The 17,594-nt window shown below is 48.0% G+C and overlaps 1 protein-coding gene across 1 annotated transcript; it reads right to left on the reverse strand.

Annotated features, from left to right (window-relative positions):
* Positions 1-12,143: 12,143 nt before the first annotated feature.
* Positions 12,144-14,894, reverse strand: LOC115322213. Its single transcript, XM_040206292.1, has one exon. The coding sequence runs from the start codon at positions 14,892-14,894 to the stop codon at positions 12,144-12,146; it is 2,751 nt and encodes a 916-aa protein (XP_040062226.1).
* Positions 14,895-17,594: the final 2,700 nt, after the last annotated feature.

Genomic DNA, 17,594 nt, shown 5'->3' on the forward strand with positions numbered 1-17,594 from the left:
TTGGAGAGACAGAGGGGGGCTTGCGACGTAAACTCTAACCTCGAAACGCCTGTTCTCACGACAATCAGGGTTTCCGTGTCGGTCGCATCCAAAGGCATGGCTCCAGGACCGCGACGAAGATAAAGGCGGTAGCCCCGTGATGTTCAAGATAAAGTATTCTATACACGCCGCCTGACTGGGGTGGCATTTGTAATATTTTGGAGCCGAAAGCAAAAGGCCTCAGTGGACTTCTCTAACGATCTGCATTCCCCCGTATTGGGAGAAAAAGATGCGCTCGCACTTGTGAATACAGACTTCTAAGTAACTTTTTTTTAAGAGCACTACTTAAAACTTTTTTTAAATGTTTATGGTTGGATATTAGGTAACTGCTAACGATAAATAAAAAACCTTATATAGGCCAAAATCCTGGTCAGAGGAGCGCCTGTGCGAAGTCCCGTTCAAAACGCTCATAGCACGAGATTCAAGTCTTAATAGTGGCCATACAAACAATATATTACAATTTCTGTTGGTAGTTCCTGATAGACTACTATATTAACTAACTGTGAATAAAAAATGAAAAAGTAAAAAGTGGGTTTTTTTAGAAAATCGACTCCAAACTTGCTAGTTTTTCGAAATATTCGTTTTTCAGGCACATGTAGCGCATTATATACTTGTGGCAAAAGATTGAAATTATACTCAAAAGAAAGAGCATAATTGGTGCTTTACGGTGATATAAAGATCATAAAAATATGTTGATTAGGTCACACAGCACAGCTTGCTGAACTTCGTCAAATATCGTCACAGAGAGGCGGTTTGACAAATAAAAAAAAAATCATTAAGAATGTTATGACCTAGACGCTTAATTAGCGTGAAAAAGCCTATGTCTAGAGTGTTCTCAAAAAAGTTATATTGATGTAGCGTAAAAAGTAGGGAAAAGGGATGGAGTGAAATATGGCACCTCCGATAGGCTGGAAAAACATCAATTTCCACCTTGACCGCTTCAACGGTCCATAACTTGAGAACAAAAAATCCGACGACATAACCGTTTGCGTCTTCTTTTATTATAGGAAGTGCCCCAAAACATATATTTTTTTTCGTCAAAATTAAAAATTCGACCCTAAATCCGTGCCTGAGTTGAGATGAAATCACCCATTTAAAGATAATATTGTAAACATGAGAAGAAAAGCCTGAAGTTCAAAATTCAACATCATTTTAACACAATACATATTGTTTATTTTATTTGTTTTTATTTCTATATGAAAAGCTTTCTATGTGCTCTGATAACTGCAATAAAATGTAGTTCATATAGATCCTTCGTGCGACAGCCAAGCACGCTAACCACTCGGCCACGCTCGCGCTCGCGCGGCAACGCGCGCGGCAATATATAGTATAATGGGGTAAGGGGTCTTTCCGCACGTTAGGTTTGCTTACTTAGTAAATTACAGAAATCAAAACTGTCATAAATAATGTTTAAGCGTTGCCATATGAGAGTAACAAACATATATAGGACATTTTCAAAGTTTTCCGTGAATTAATAGAGCACTTGAGGGGAAAAACATTGCCGAGCACGTCAATACGCGTGCATACATTTTTTTTCTTCGAGCAACTTTCTTTACATGATAACTAAGCTCGGCTTGTTAAAACCTCCCGATCTCCCTCTTTACTATTGGCACTTATATGTTTGCGAAGCCAAACGTACATTCGAAATCTCGTAGAATGATATGAGGTGAAACTATCAGTTCTGATGGCATTGCTCCGCTTCGGCGCTTGCTTTCGCTTTTCTGCAATGTGCGCGTCCTCCTTAATTTCGTCTTTTTTATATATTTTTTTCTTTTTGAGATATATCTACCTTCAAGGTTCTCGTAAACTGCATCGGCTTTTTTTCTTCGGCGGAAAGTGGGAACGAAAGGGCAATCCACGGGCCGAGCGGGACATAGACATACCGCCACCGTTTTTAACTCCGGGTGACGCATCCCCTTTTTAGATAGCTGTCGGGATGGTTTATTTAGTACAGATAGGGTCATTGTGAACATTAGAAACGACTACCATATGACGATCCATGCACGTGATAGAAAGGACGAAGCTATAGAGAACGAGTGATTACCAGGAGCCGCTACCAGAGGTAAAGCTCGTGTACCGCCGCCTTCGAGAGCGGCAGTCTTTCTCTTTCGGTTTACATCGCAGGTTCTATGCTGTCCACATATCTGGTGCCTCATTTCAGTTTGTCAAACACATTTAACCAAAACCGAGAGATGGAGCAAGTACTCTTTGCCTGGCAGCCATATTAAACGTGGGCGACCAAGACTTCAGAGTTAAAGACATTAAGAGACTTTGCTTGTGTGCTAACCCTACTAAGGAATGCATTTTGCTGACCCGTAGGTGTGTCCAAAAAGAGATGGTTTAACTCTGAAATCGTTGCCAATGAAGGAAAATGAATAAATCCAAGTAGCTTTGGGAGAATCTAGCGAACTGCTAGAGGAACAGAGGGGAAGTAACGCATTTTGCAATGAGCTCAGAAAGTGCATAACGAAGTACTGCCACCATTAATTCACCCGTCATGATCAGCGGCTTGCTATAAGCTCAGAAAAGTTGCATCTCAAGGCTTGTACCATCGTATTGCATTTTAATTTTGCGAAAAAATGGAGCGTCGTTCTTCCGCGAGAGCTACAATGCTTCCATTAAAAGAACGAAACCGTGTTTATCTTCACCTGCGCCGCTACAACGAAGCGTAAAATCTAAAGCGTCGGAGTTGTCAGCGACAGCATCGTGCACAATACAGCACACGCACTGTTCGCTCTACGCACAGTTGAAGGGTGGCTGGAATAAAAAATTCCGATATTTACAAAACTTGTCTACATCCCTGACGGAGAGGCTAGTCATTTCAAAAATGGGTTTCAACTGTACGAGATGGCGAAGAGACAATAGGTGATCAAATTATAAATTTTTTTATCTACAAGACACGGCAAAAGTGCGTGTAATGGCGTGGGGAGAGTCCTCAAGCACCAAGTCTCCTTGCGCAACCTCAGGTCGTCAGAACTGGAAACCACTGGAAGTGCTGATGATTTTTTTCGAGGAGTGGTACCGAAAATGCCTGGAATTGTGCTTCTCTGAAGTGAAGCAGCATGCCTCGCCCAATACCGGGACACAGTACAAAAGGAATGGAATTAGTTGAATTTTGTGAAAAACATTCAATCATGTCACTTGTGGATTAAGGAATAGAGACCTGCCTTTCAAAGTTGTGATTAAAAAAAAGAGGGAACGTGTTCTTAAGAGTAAGCTTAACCTCTCTTTATATCACTTTTTTTCATTTGCCACCATAAAAGTTACTGGGAGCTTTTAATACAAAAATGCTATGTATTGTCATTCATTTCTCTCGTTTATCTGCATGATTCGTCATTGCCTGAAATAAAAGGAAGTCATTAAGTTTTAAACACGCCTCGCTAGCATACGTGAAAATGCATCCGCATAAAAGATGCAAAATTTCGCACTCGGCCCGCTAGGTATCTGAAAATAATTTATCTCGCCCCTTCATAGTCCGGCATAGAGGTTTGTGAAACTCGACTTTTATGCTTCCTAAATAAAAAAAAGAAATGATATTTCAATAGGTTTATTCAAAGCAAAGTTGTGAATCTTAAAAGTTTATCAGTGAACTGGACATGTGCATGAACTTTTTTTTAAAAAATTATAACATACCAGTCATGCCTTATTTTTACGAAATGATACATGCTGCATATCAATGCAATACAATGGTACATGATGGTACAAATGATACATGCTGCATATCAATGCAATACAATGGTCACCGTTACAAGCATAGATATATATAATTAGGTAAAAGGTTTGGCAACGGTCCATATCTTTTCATCTTTGTATTGAGGTAAAATTATTTATTCTTTTCAAACGCACTGCTCAATATGACGAGGACATATATGTCAAAGAAATTTTATTGCATATATAAGAATACGTGGAACGCTTTTTGTATAAAAAAAGAGCAAAGAAAAACAAAAAGCACGTTCTTTTTTTTTAATGACGTTGAATTTTGTTTTGTTAGCATTCCTTCTAAAGTTTACAGTGTTTTTTTTTTCGTATAAGCTTTACATAAGCTAACAATATTATATTTTCGTTTCATTGACATAGATAGTACAAAACTTCATTTGATACGTTTCTTATGCCTTAAATAATTGTAGATCGCAAGTTAGCTCGATTCCAATTTGGCCCATTATTGTCAAACATGCAAGATGCAAGAAGTTTTATTTTATAAAATAAAACTAAAAACACACTTATAGAGAAATTTGACCCTCCAATACGAAGTCTTAAGGCAGTAAAAAAAGTTATAATTGTTGTAAAAAAAAAAAAAGATTCTAAACGTTTCGAGTCTCCAAATGGTGTGACTCGTAAAAACTGCAAAAATGGCAATATGTACCTTCTGCCTTTCCGAAGCCCAGAACTGAAGAAGAAACAAAAAAAAAAAAAAAAAAAGGGTCCCTACTTCTAATTAGTAGTTTTATTCTAGTCACACATTTCCCAGCAACATATTTTTTTCAGAATTTTTTTTACGACATCTTTTTTGTCTTGCACGACTTGACAAAAAGTCACACTACTTTAATTAGCCATGTTTGCGATAAATTAGTTTTAATTATAATCGGTTACTTTTTTCAGTAACGGGTACAAGACTGGATCCCCTGTAATTTGGAATTAACGACAATGAATCACTCTTCGATGACTCCGTGCATGGGCCCCAAATGCGAAAGTCTTTCGCTTTTCACTGTTTCAAAACCTACTTGCGCCGTACCAAGTTACAACCAGAGGTATGATGTTAGTAAAAAAAGTTGGACGTAAACTTACGATAACATTCTAAACGCTATGCAAATATACCAAACGTGTACTCTGCATTGAGAACGTGACAAGAGGTTCTGGGAGTCAGAATTCTGCACAATACGGCTGCACGGGACATAGCATTTTTAAGGAAATTGCAAACAGCGCCATCGAATGGCCTCAACTTCGTAGCAAATTATTTTATTGATTTACGAAATATGTAGACAGCGCGCAAAAAAAGGAAGACCAACAAAAATAAATAGACGGCTCAATGGTTTAGCTAACGACCAAACATTTATAGAAATAAAAAAAAAACACAAACAAAGTAGGTATCCATATTCTGACAAAATCAACGAGTGCAAGAACGGATTCTCTTTTCTCTCTAAATTAAGAGATGCCTTTGATAATGCAGCTTCCCTCCACTTTTTTTTTATTGCGTAGGGTTTTAGCAATTCCCTAACTCTTTTGTATGGGCCCTTTATTTGATGACTGGGCTCGCGAATTAGTTTACTCGACCACACCCCTACTTTGTCGTAGGTTCCCATCACCAATACAAAATATATCCTTTGTATCAAGATACGTTAACCACGTGAACCTCGGGTTCAGACTTTCTAGAGCATCATTACTCTCCCTCACGTTGACATCTGTACATCATGTTTTATATACCGAGACCAGATCGGACACCTTGCGATCACGTCACAACATTGCACTAGTTTGGTCGGAAATTTTGTTCGGCGTTATTTCCGCTGAAACTATCTGGTTGATTTTTATTTATTAGGTGCACCAAAAAGAAGACCTCTGTAATTTTAAGGCGCCGAGCAATACATTGTTAATATTGGGCTTATTCTAATTGTCGTTTTTGATTCTTTTAATTCGCGCACCCAAAAAGTTTTTTAGTTCTTTTTTTTTAAACTCTACTTGACACAGGAAATTAAGGCTAAACTGATACACAGGAAGGGTTCAGAAGTTATCGTTTCCTCAAGGTTCGGGTGGAGCAAACTATCTTTCAGCGAGAGGACAAACAGTTATTGCGTGAAATGAAAGCTGTGGAAGCTCGCTGCCAGTTGAGGTATGAAACTCCTTAATAAGCAGATGAGTCTTCAGCAGGGGACGCGCGAGCTATGAAAACGTGCGCCGTGCGGCAGTATCCATAGCAACCGGAGCTGGCGTCTCTACATCACTTCCTCGCGGTGCCGCGTTTTTCGGATCTGGTCGTTTTATTAAAGGCCCCGGGGGTTAAAGCCCCGGGGTACGCCTGTGGTGCACCTAGCGGCGAACGGCGAGCGGCGAGTGCGGCGAGTGCGAAAAGAAACGAAGATTGAGGTGAGGCGATAACATTTTTTATTCAAAAGGTGGATTCAAAGGAATAAAACTAACGAGCGGCGAAACTGGGCGCCGCGCGGCGAGCGCCGGGTGCCGCGCGCGCGCGGCACCCGCGGCACTTGCGCGCGCGCGAGTGCCGCGCAGCGCCCAGTTTCACCGCTCGTTAGTTCTATCCCTTTGAATCCAACTTTTGAATAAAAAAATGTTATCGCCTCACCTCAATCTTCGTTTCTTTTCGTTTGTAAACTGTGGCGACTAGCAAACATTTTCACCAAAATGAGCAGCATATTTATATTTCCGTGTAGTAAATTGCCTCGCGTGGCTGGTTTAACAAAATTAGCATGACATGATTTTAGCCTGTTTCGCATTCCGTTCAATATCCGACATATATTTTGTTGGGCATGTATTTTTGCTCTACACGTAATTCTCCATTGGATTATTCAACATCGCCAGCCATCATCACTTCGAACGTAATTCAAAGCGGCATGGCAATCTTTTGAGTTTAAGCATGGGTGGCATGGAATGTCGTGTGACACGAAACTGCTAGCATAAAATCATGAAACTTTACATCCGAGGCGTAATTTAATAAGTAAGAGTGAACCAGATTTTACGGTTAAGGTGACAAATTTTTCGAACTCAGTCAAGCTAAATGTGACCTTGCGGTACTGCTAACTTTGACGTTCGAGGTTTTATTGGCCACCAAATTTAGCGGAAGGGCTTACGTGACGTCCTCATCTGACGTCGTTAGCTAGACGATGATCGCGTGACACCAACCGCGTGGTCACGTCACGTGACGCCCAACATGAGACGTTTTTGCGTCAGTGACATCACGTGATCTTCATCTCGCTGATTACGCCGACCGACCACCGTGACGCTGACGACGTCACGTGACGTAATGTTGCAATTTTGTTCTTGACAATATTTTAAGAAGTTTTAGTTTATTATTTTGGCCTTCTGATGACGAGACCCAATAACCCTCAAGCCCCCTTGCCCACAAATGGTACTGTCATTGCGAATCGGTAGAGAACTTAAACTATAGACAGTTCTAGGGAACCGCTTTTGTACATCTGACACGGGACGATGGGCCCCCAGGTGCAAACTGCGCATGTGCGAGTTTTCTGTGATAGCGCATGCGCAGTTCGTACCGAAGAGCCCATCTCACCGTATCGGGAGTGCAAAAACGGTTCCCTAAAACTCCCTATTAGAGTAAGGAACCGTTATTGCACATCCGATACGGTACGGTGGGCCTTCCGGTACGAAGTGCGGATGCGCTACCACAGATGACTTGTATATGCGCAGTTCGTACCGGAGGGCCCGTCTCACCGTATCGGGAGTGCAAAAACGGTTCCCTAAAACTCCCTATTAGAGTAAGGAACCGTTATTGCACATCCAATATGGTACGGTGGGCCTTCCGGTACGAAGTGCGGATGCGCTACCACAGATGACTTGTATATGCGCAGTTCGTACCGGAGGGCCCATCTCACCGTATCGGGAGTGCAAAAACGGTTCCCTAAAACTCCCTATTAGAGTAAGGAACCGTTATTGCACATCCAATATGGTACGGTGGGCCTTCCGGTACGAAGTGCGGATGCGCTACCACAGATGACTTGTATATGCGCAGTTCGTACCGGAGGGCCCATCTCACCGTATCGGGAGTGCAAAAATGGTTCCCTAAAACTCCCTATTAGAGTAAGGAACCGTTATTGCACATCCGATACGGTACGGTGGGCCTTCCGGTACGAAGTGCGAATGCGCTACCACAGATGACTTCTATATGCGCAGTTCGTACCGGAGGGCCCGTCTCACCGTATCGGGAGTGCAAAAACGGTTCCCTAAAACTCCCTATTAGAGTAAGGAACCGTTATTGCACATCCAATATGGTACGGTGGGCCTTCCGGTACGAAGTGCGGATGCGCTACCACAGATGACTTGTATATGCGCAGTTCGTACCGGAGGGCCCATCTCACCGTATCGGGAGTGCAAAAACGGTTCCCTAAAACTCCCTATTAGAGTAAGGAACCGTTATTGCACATCCGATACGGTACGGTGGGCCTTCCGGTTCGAAGTGCGGATGCGCTACCACAGATGACTTCTATATGCGCAGTTCGTACCGGAGGGCCCGTCTCACCGTATCGGGAGTGCAAAAACGGTTCCCTAAAACTTCCTATTAGAGTAAGGAACCGTTATTGCACATCCAATATGGTACGGTGGGCCTTCCGGTACGAAGTGCGGATGCGCTACCACAGATGACTTCTATATGCGCGGTTCGTACCGGAGGGCCCTTCTCACCGTATCGAGAGTGCGAAAACGGTTCTCTAGAGCTACCTATTAGAGCAAGGAACTGTTATTGCACATCCGATACGGTACGGTGGGCCTTCCGGTACGAAGTGCGCATGCGCTACCACAGAAGACTTCTATATGCGCAGTTCGTACCGGAGGGCCCATCTCACCGTATCGGGAGTGCAAAAACGGTTCCCTAAAACTCCCTATTAGAGTAAGGAACCGTTATTGCACATCCGATACGGTACGGTGGGCCTTCCGGTACGAAGTGCGGATGCGCTACCACAGATGACTTCTATATGCGCAGTTCGTACCGGAGGGCCCATCTCACCGTATCGGGAGTGCAAAAACGGTTCCCTAAAACTCCCTATTAGAGTAAGGAACCGTTATTGCACATCCGATACGGTACGGTGGGCCTTCCGGTACGAAGTGCGGATGCGCTACCACAGATGACTTCTATATGCGCAGTTCGTACCGGAGGGCCCGTCTCACCGTATCGGGAGTGCAAAAACGGTTCCCTAAAACTCCCTATTAGAGTAAGGAACCGTTATTGCACATCCGATACGGTACGGTGGGCCTTCCGGTACGAAGTGCGGATGCGCTACCACAGATGACTTCTATATGCGCAGTTCGTACCGGAGGGCCCATCTCACCGTATCGGGAGTGCAAAAACGGTTCCCTAAAACTCCCTATTAGAGTAAGGAACCGTTATTGCACATCCGATACGGTACGGTGGGCCTTCCGGTACGAAGTGCGGATGCGCTACCACAGATGACTTCTATATGCGCAGTTCGTACCGGAGGGCCCGTCTCACCGTATCGGGAGTGCAAAAACGGTTCCCTAAAACTTCCTATTAGAGTAAGGAACCGTTATTGCACATCCAATATGGTACGGTGGGCCTTCCGGTACGAAGTGCGGATGCGCTACCACAGATGACTTCTATATGCTGTAAAGACTCGGGGCTTGTCCATGTCGATCTCCGCTGGAGCCATGCGTCGCCCAGGACATCGGGCAGAGTTGGTAGCGAGCCAGGGTGTCTCTTCTCAAACTGTTTATTTACATACTATGCACAGTCTGCCGTTCGGCATGAGAACAACGTGAGAACACGAAGAGGGAGCGTAAAACCGCTCTTTTTATAATGTCCCCCTTCCCTACGTCCCTAGGCCAGGACGACGTTCCCCAACTGGTCAGGCACCGCCCACTCGCACGCACACGCACACACAGAGGATAAGTGCTCTTCCGGTTCCTCCAGGCTTGTATAGTGGCAGCCGTTTCTTCAGTGACGCTTGAGATTTGGCCTTGCTCCTGGAATCTAGGTCGAGGTGACACCGAGAAGCTCATTCCCAAACGTCCGGGCACCGCCTATGAGCTCGCCCAAACGGACACACCGGTTAATCCTTTTGTTGGCTCTAAGAGAGCACGAACGCCCGGAGGATACCGTCCCACTCCCTAGTCGGGACGGAGAAGACCTTGGACGCCGATATCCGGGCAGTTCCCGTTCACGGCTTATCTCCTTCTTTCGGCTTAGCAGGGATCACCGTGGCCGTTGGTTCCTGCTTGGACGCCTCAAAGAGAACGCATTTCCGTTTCAGCACCCAACTTGAGCCGGTGTCGACGACGGCTTGTCTTGCTCTTTTGTCGACGGTACCAGGGCAGCGGGGAAAATAATCCCAGCTTGAGATTGTCAGCGAAAGGCGCGTCCTCGGGAATGTTACAAAAGGGGTGGCGATCCGCGTCCAGGTCCGGCCGCGAAGGTCGTTCGTTACAGCTCCTCCACGCAAAGGCAGATCTCGGAAGGGGAGGAGTATCAGCTGCTTTCCTGGAGAGATCAGCTTCGAAATCGTCGTGAGTAGCCAACACATCAACAGAGACACGAACCGCTACAACCAAATCCAGCGAGCGGCAGCACCCTCTCCCCAACCGCCAGGCCTTTTTCTGCGGCAATAAACCTATCACTTTTTCTGCCATTGACACCACCAAGAAAAGCCCGCCATAGGGCAACATTGCACAAAGCGAAATCGCTGACATGTGTGAAGATTACAAAAAGTAAAAGAAAACGCAATGAAACTTCTTAAAATTTGGCCCAACTCGCAAGGCAACATCCAGAACAAACAATCTCAAAACGACCTGCTAAGTCCGTCTACGTTGGAGTTAGCCGCCCCCCTCTTGTACTTAACCGTGAAGGTTAATTCTTGTAAAGCCAAACTCCACCGCAGAAGTCGGGCATTTTTTGTCGACATTTGAGTTAGCCATGTCAAAGGACAGTGGTCGGTGACGAAAACGAACGGAGCTCCGTAAAGGTAACAAGAGAGCTTTTGAGTTGCCCAAATTAAGCCGGCGCATTCCTTTTCCGACGCACTGTAAGCCTCCTTTCGGCTGCTGAGTTTCCGGCTTGCGTACAGCACGGGGTGCTCCTCTCCCGCATCATCCTCCTGACATAAAATCACCCCCAAGCCGCGATTACTGGCATCGCACTGCACTATAAACGAGCGACTATAATCCGGGGCCCGAAGTATGGGGGAACAGCAGAGGGAATTTTTCAAGCCCTGGAAGGCCTGTTCTTTTTTGTCGTCCCATCGAATCTTATCGGGTTCGGTCTTCCGCAGCGCATCGGTTAGGGGGCTAGCCTTTTCTGAGTACTGAGGGATATAGCGTTGGTAATACCCCGTCAGCCCCAAAAAAGCCCTTATGCCAGTTTTTTTCTCAGGTCGCGGGAAGTCTCTTACAGCCTCAACCTTGAGTTCGTCGGGCCTTCTTAGCCCCTGACCCACGATATGGCCGAGGTATCTAACCTCGCCTCTCGCCAGCTGACACTTACTTGGTTTCGCGGTTAGACCCGCGCTCCTCAACCTTTCAAATACGTCAGAAAGGTGGTTCATGTGATCTGCCCAAGTTGTCGAAAAAATGGCGATGTCGTCTAGATACGGTAGCGCGTAGCTTTCCGCCCCACGCAAAATTCTGTCCATCATTCGCGAGAAACAGAACGGAGCGTTTTTAAGGCCGAAGCTCAAAACCAACGGGCGGAATGTGCCCGTTGGGGTCACGAAGGCTGCGTAATGGCTAGCTCTTTCCGTCATCGGGACCTGCCAGTATCCGCGCACTAGGTCTAAAGTCGAAACGTATCTAGCCCCACTAACCGTCTCAACTCTTTCCTCCACGTTGGGAATCGGGTAAGCCTGGTCTCTGGTGATTGCATTGAGTTTGCGATAGTCAATGCATGGTCGGGGATCCCTTCCCGCAGCCTCTACGATGATCATAGGGGAAGAGTAATCACTTTCACACGGAACGATTACCCCTAAGTGCAGCATGCGCTCCACCTCGTCTTTTAAGATAGCCTGCTGCCTTGGTGACATGCGATAGGGACGGGATCGTACCGCGACGTTTGATGTTAGCTCAATGTCATGCGTGGCAAGGGAGGTTCGTCCGGGAGACATTGAGAACAAGTTCTCGTACTTTTCCAGAAGATCTCTCAATTCAGCCCGCTGTGAGACCGAAAGATCCTCCGAACGAACCGCCTGAGCCATGACTTCATTTACTCCGACCGGCGCTCCAGCCTCCCAAAGTAGCGGAACATCAGTCTGAACTTCCTCTGGGGCGTTTAGTGTCAAGTTCACCACTTCCGTTTCGCTCACGTAACGCTTCATCAGATTGCAGTGATAGATTCTGATTTCCTTTCTCTTGCCTCTGGTTTCGATTGCGTAGTTAGTATCCGAAAGCTTTTGAGTCACCTTGAATGGTCCCTCCCACTACACCTGTAGCTTATTTTGGCGTGAGGGACGAAGCAAGAGGACTTGATCGCCCGCCCGGTACTCCCGGACACGGGCGTTTCGGTCGTAATACCGTTTCGCTCTGATCTGGGCCTCGCGCATATTAACCTCCGCTATCTCACTCGTGCTTCGGAATCGCTCTAGCAGATCAAGAATGTACTCTACCACACTCGGATCGGATCCCTTGGTCTCCCAAGTTTCGCGGAGCAGCCGCAGGGGAGTCCGCAAACACCGTCCATACACTAGTTCGGCCGGGCTGAAGCCGGTTGCCTCGTGAGTCACGGAGCGCAGCGCGAACAACATTGCCGGCAGGCAGGCGTCCCATTCGTTCCCACTCTCATAAGTTAGCGCCCTCAGAACCCGCTTCATAACTGAGTGACACCTCTCGACACTGTTTGACTGCGGGTGATATACTGAACTGTGTATAACCTTTATACCGCACCTCTCGAGGAAACCAGTAGTCAAAGCGCTTGTGAAAACGCTCCCTTGGTCGCTCTGGACCTCTTGGGGGAAGCCTACCCTCGCAAAAATTGACAGAAGTGCGTTCACCACCTCCACTGAACTCTGTTCCTTCATGGGGACCGCTTCGGGGAACTTGGTAGCCGCGCACATGACCGTTAGAGCATAGCGGTACCCCCCCTTAGTAGCCGGAAGAGGACCCACCACATCAATGACCACCCGCCTGAATGGCTCCGAGATTATCGGCACAAGTCTCAGGGGCGCCTTGCATTTTTCATTGGGTTTTCCCACTCTCTGACAGACATCGCACGCCCGCACCTGAGACTCGGCATCTCGGAAGCATCCCGGCCAGTAGAATTCCGTGAGGAGCCGATCTTTCGTCTTTTTGTTGCCCAAGTGACCGGACCATCCCGCTCCGTGGCATAGGCGCAACACATCCGCTCGATATTTCTCCGGCACTACCAGCTGATCGAACGTGCGACCCGACCGATCTCGGTAGTGTCGGTACAGCACACCATCACGGACAGGAAATGAAACGTTTTTCCTGGCCAAGCCCTCCTTGGAGGTTTCCCACACCTTATCTAGACTAGGATCAGCTTTTTGCTCCTTGATCAGAACTTCCTTCGTTACGGACACGAGTTTCTCAAAGTTTCCCGACGTCGGGGGCAATATTAACTCGTCCAGTTCGGTTAGCTGCTCTTGGCGAGTTTCTTTTTCGACCGCGACGTTTTCCTCACTCCCCCGGTCTTTCTCTGCTTCCCCGGAACTGGTTTGCTCCGAGACCCCCGTCGGCGGATCCTTCGGTTTTCCTGGGCTAGCCTCGTCATAACTGAGCCGCGTGGAAATCTCGCGAGCATTAGCCCTCGTGAGCGCTTGAACGGGTCCCTCCCCGAGGCTCTTGCCCTGTTCTTTCAAAATCCTGTCTGTTCGGTTCGAAAATAGGTAGGGGTACTGTGGCGGCAGTTTGTCTGAAACAGCCGCCTCAGTACGCACCTCTCCGAATGGTCCAGAAATCAGAACATCGGCCACAGGGAGACACACGCTCCCCTCGTCCAGCACCGACTTGATCCAGCTACATTTCCCATTGTAATGGGTCTCAGTAACGTACGACGGGTGAATTAGGTCAATGGTAGCCCCACTGTCGCGCAACACGCGGCACGACTTTCCGTTCACTGTCATGTCGAAAAGATACGGACTCAGGAGCTCCTCATTCTCCTCGCACTTACTCGCTAAGGCGAAAACCACCTTTGGTTTTTGACATCCCGCGGCAATGTGCCCAGTTTCATGGCAATTGAAGCACCTTATCGGCCTCCTGGCCTCAAAGGGTTTCTTCTTTTGCTGACTGTCTGGCCCGTTGCCCCGGGAGGTCGTGGAGATATTCTCCTCCTTGTCTTCCTCCTTTCGCGACTCTGTTCTTTTCCAGCCCCCTTTTTTTCGCTCATCTCCGCTTTCCTTCTCAAAGGTTCTCCTCATTCCCTCTTTTCCGCCTCTACGGGAACTGTACTCATCCGCAAGGTCTGCGGCTCGATAAACAGAGTCTACTCCTGACTTATCTTGAATCCAGGTTCGCATGCTTTCAGGAAGAGTCTTATAGAACTGTTCGAGCGCGACCGTCTCCAGCATTTTCTCTTTGTCGTCATACGACTCGGCGACCTTCATCCATTCGACAAGGTACGACCGAAGTTCGTATGCGAACTCCGCATAACTGGCTTCCGACTTTTTGGTCACGCCCCTGAACTTCTGTCTGAACGCTTCTGCCGACAACCGATACTTCTTGAGCAGGCAGCTCTTCACGCGGTCGTAGTCGTCCGAGTCGTCCGCGGATAACCTCGCGATTACCCCGGCTGCCTCGCATGGCAGAACACTCAGCAACCTTCTGGCCCAAGATACCCGATTAAAACGGGCCCTCTCGCAAGCTCTCTCGAAGTTTACCAGGTAGAGGCCCATGTCCTGTCCCACCTTGAAAGCCTGAATAAGCTTCGTCATGTCATAGAGACTTCGGGTGCCCTCTATCTCCGATTCCCGTCCTCCGCTCGCTTTCCTTAGCTCCACCTCGAGACGAAGTTTTTCTAGTTCTAATTCCTTGAATTTTGCTTCGTCTCCTTTTTTTGTTTTGATTTTTTCCCACATCTCTTCGATTTCCTCGTTGTCAAGTTTTTCGTCCTGGATAGCCTTAACAAGCTCCGGTTTTTTCATCGATGTGTTCGCGTCTACCCCGAGCTCCTCACACAAGTCGAGCAACTGACACTTTAGCAAACGCTGCAGATCCATGTCTGTGACCTATCTGGGTGGCAAAACTCTGCACTACCGACACACAACAACCTTAAAATTGCCTTTTCGGTAGTTACTTACGCCCCTGCAAAATACACCTCGATCTTACAGGCCTGGCGACAGAGAAAAGATGCCGTCACTCACCAGACTCGGCTCACGGCCCATGAGATCCGTTGTTGCTGCCGCTCAATGGTCGTAGCTGTCGATCCCACCGTCCGCCATCCAGTTGTAAAGACTCGGGGCTTGTCCATGTCGATCTCCGCTGGAGCCATGCGTCGCCCAGGACATCGGGCAGAGTTGGTAGCGAGCCAGGGTGTCTCTTCTCAAACTGTTTATTTACATACTATGCACAGTCTGCCGTTCAGCATGAGAACAACGTGAGAACACGAAGAGGGAGCGTAAAACCGCTCTTTTTATAATGTCCCCCTTCCCTACGTCCCTAGGCCAGGACGACGTTCCCCAACTGGTCAGGCACCGCCCACTCGCACGCACACGCACACACAGAGGATAAGTGCTCTTCCGGTTCCTCCAGGCCTGTATAGTGGCAGCCGTTTCTTCAGTGACGCTTTAGATTTGGCCTTGCTCCTGGAATCTAGGTCGAGGTGACACCGAGAAGCTCATTCCCAAACGTCCGGGCACCGCCTATGAGCTCGCCCAAACGGACACACCGGTTAATCCTTTTGTTGGCTCTAAGAGAGCACGAACGCCCGGAGGATACCGTCCCACTCCCTAGTCGGGACGGAGAAGACCTTGGACGCCGATATCCGGGCAGTTCCCGTTCACGGCTTATCTCCTTCTTTCGGCTTAGCAGGGATCACCGTGGCCGTTGGTTCCTGCTTGGACGCCTCAAAGAGAACGCATTTCCGTTTCAGCACCCAACTTGAGCCGGTGTCGACGACGGCTTGTCTTGCTCTTTTGTCGACGGTACCAGGGCAGCGGGGAAAATAATCCCAGCTTGAGATTGTCAGCGAAAGGCGCGTCCTCGGGAATGTTACAAAAGGGGTGGCGATCCGCGTCCAGGTCCGGCCGCGAAGGTCGTTCGTTACAATGCGCGGTTCGTACCGGAGGGCCCTTCTCACCGTATCGAGAGTGCGAAAACGGTTCTCTAGAGCTACCTATTAGAGCAAGGAACTGTTATTGCACATCCGATACGGTACGGTGGGCCTTCCGGTACGAAGTGCGCATGCGCTACCACAGAAGACTTCTATATGCGCAGTTCGTACCGGAGGGCCCATCTCACCGTATCGGGAGTGCAAAAACGGTTCCCTAAAACTCCCTATTAGAGTAAGGAACCGTTATTGCACATCCGATACGGTACGGTGGGCCTTCCGGTACGAAGTGCGGATGCGCTACCACAGATGACTTCTATATGCGCAGTTCGTACCGGAGGGCCCATCTCACCGTATCGGGAGTGCAACAACGGTTCCCTAAAACTCCCTATTAGAGTAAGGAACCGTTATTGCACATCCGATACGGTACGGTGGGCCTTCCGGTACGAAGTGCGGATGCGCTACCACAGATGACTTCTATATGCGCAGTTCGTACCGGAGGGCCCGTCTCACCGTATCGGGAGTGCGAAAACGGTTCCCTAAAACTCCCTATTAGAGTAAGGAACCGTTATTGCACATCCGATACGGTACGGTGGGCCTTCCGGTACGAAGTGCGGATGCGCTACCACAGATGACTTCTATATGCGCAGTTCGTACCGGAGGGCCCATCTCACCGTATCGGGAGTGCAACAACGGTTCCCTAAAACTCCCTATTAGAGTAAGGAACCGTTATTGCACATCCGATACGGTACGGTGGGCCTTCCGGTACGAAGTGCGGATGCGCTACCACAGATGACTTCTATATGCGCAGTTCGTACCGGAGGGCCCGTCTCACCGTATCGGGAGTGCGAAAACGGTTCCCTAAAACTCCCTATTAGAGTAAGGAACCGTTATTGCACATCCAATATGGTACGGTGGGCCTTCCGGTACGAAGTGCGGATGCGCTACCACAGATGACTTCTATATGCGCGGTTCGTACCGGAGGGCCCTTCTCACCGTATCGAGAGTGCGAAAACGGTTCTCTAGAGCTACCTATTAGAGCAAGGAACTGTTATTGCACATCCGATACGGTACGGTGGGCCTTCCGGTACGAAGTGCGGATGCGCTACCACAGATGACTTCTATATGCGCAGTTCGTACCGGAGGGCCCATCTCACCGTATCGGGAGTGCAAAAATGGTTCCCTAAAACTCCCTATTAGAGTAAGGAACCGTTATTGCACATCCGATACGGTGCGGTGGGCCTTCCGGTACGAAGTGCGGATGCGCTACCACAGATGACTTCTATATGCGCAGTTCGTACCGGAGGGCCCGTCTCACCGTATCGGGAGTGCAAAAACGGTTCCCTAAAACTCCCTATTAGAGTAAGGAACCGTTATTGCACATCCAATATGGTACGGTGGGCCTTCCGGTACGAAGTGCGGATGCGCTACCACAGATGACTTCTATATGCGCGGTTCGTACCGGAGGGCCCTTCTCACCGTATCGAGAGTGCGAAAACGGTTCTCTAGAGCTACCTATTAGAGCAAGGAACTGTTATTGCACATCCGATACGGTACGGTGGGCCTTCCGGTACGAAGTGCGCATGCGCTACCACAGAAGACTTCTATATGCGCAGTTCGTACCGGAGGGTCCATCGTACCATATCGGATG

This window comes from Ixodes scapularis, unplaced genomic scaffold (assembly GCF_016920785.2).
Source record: "Ixodes scapularis isolate PalLabHiFi unplaced genomic scaffold, ASM1692078v2 PGA_scaffold2__306_contigs__length_199485367, whole genome shotgun sequence".
In the NCBI taxonomy this organism is placed as follows: Eukaryota; Metazoa; Arthropoda; class Arachnida; order Ixodida; family Ixodidae; genus Ixodes; species Ixodes scapularis.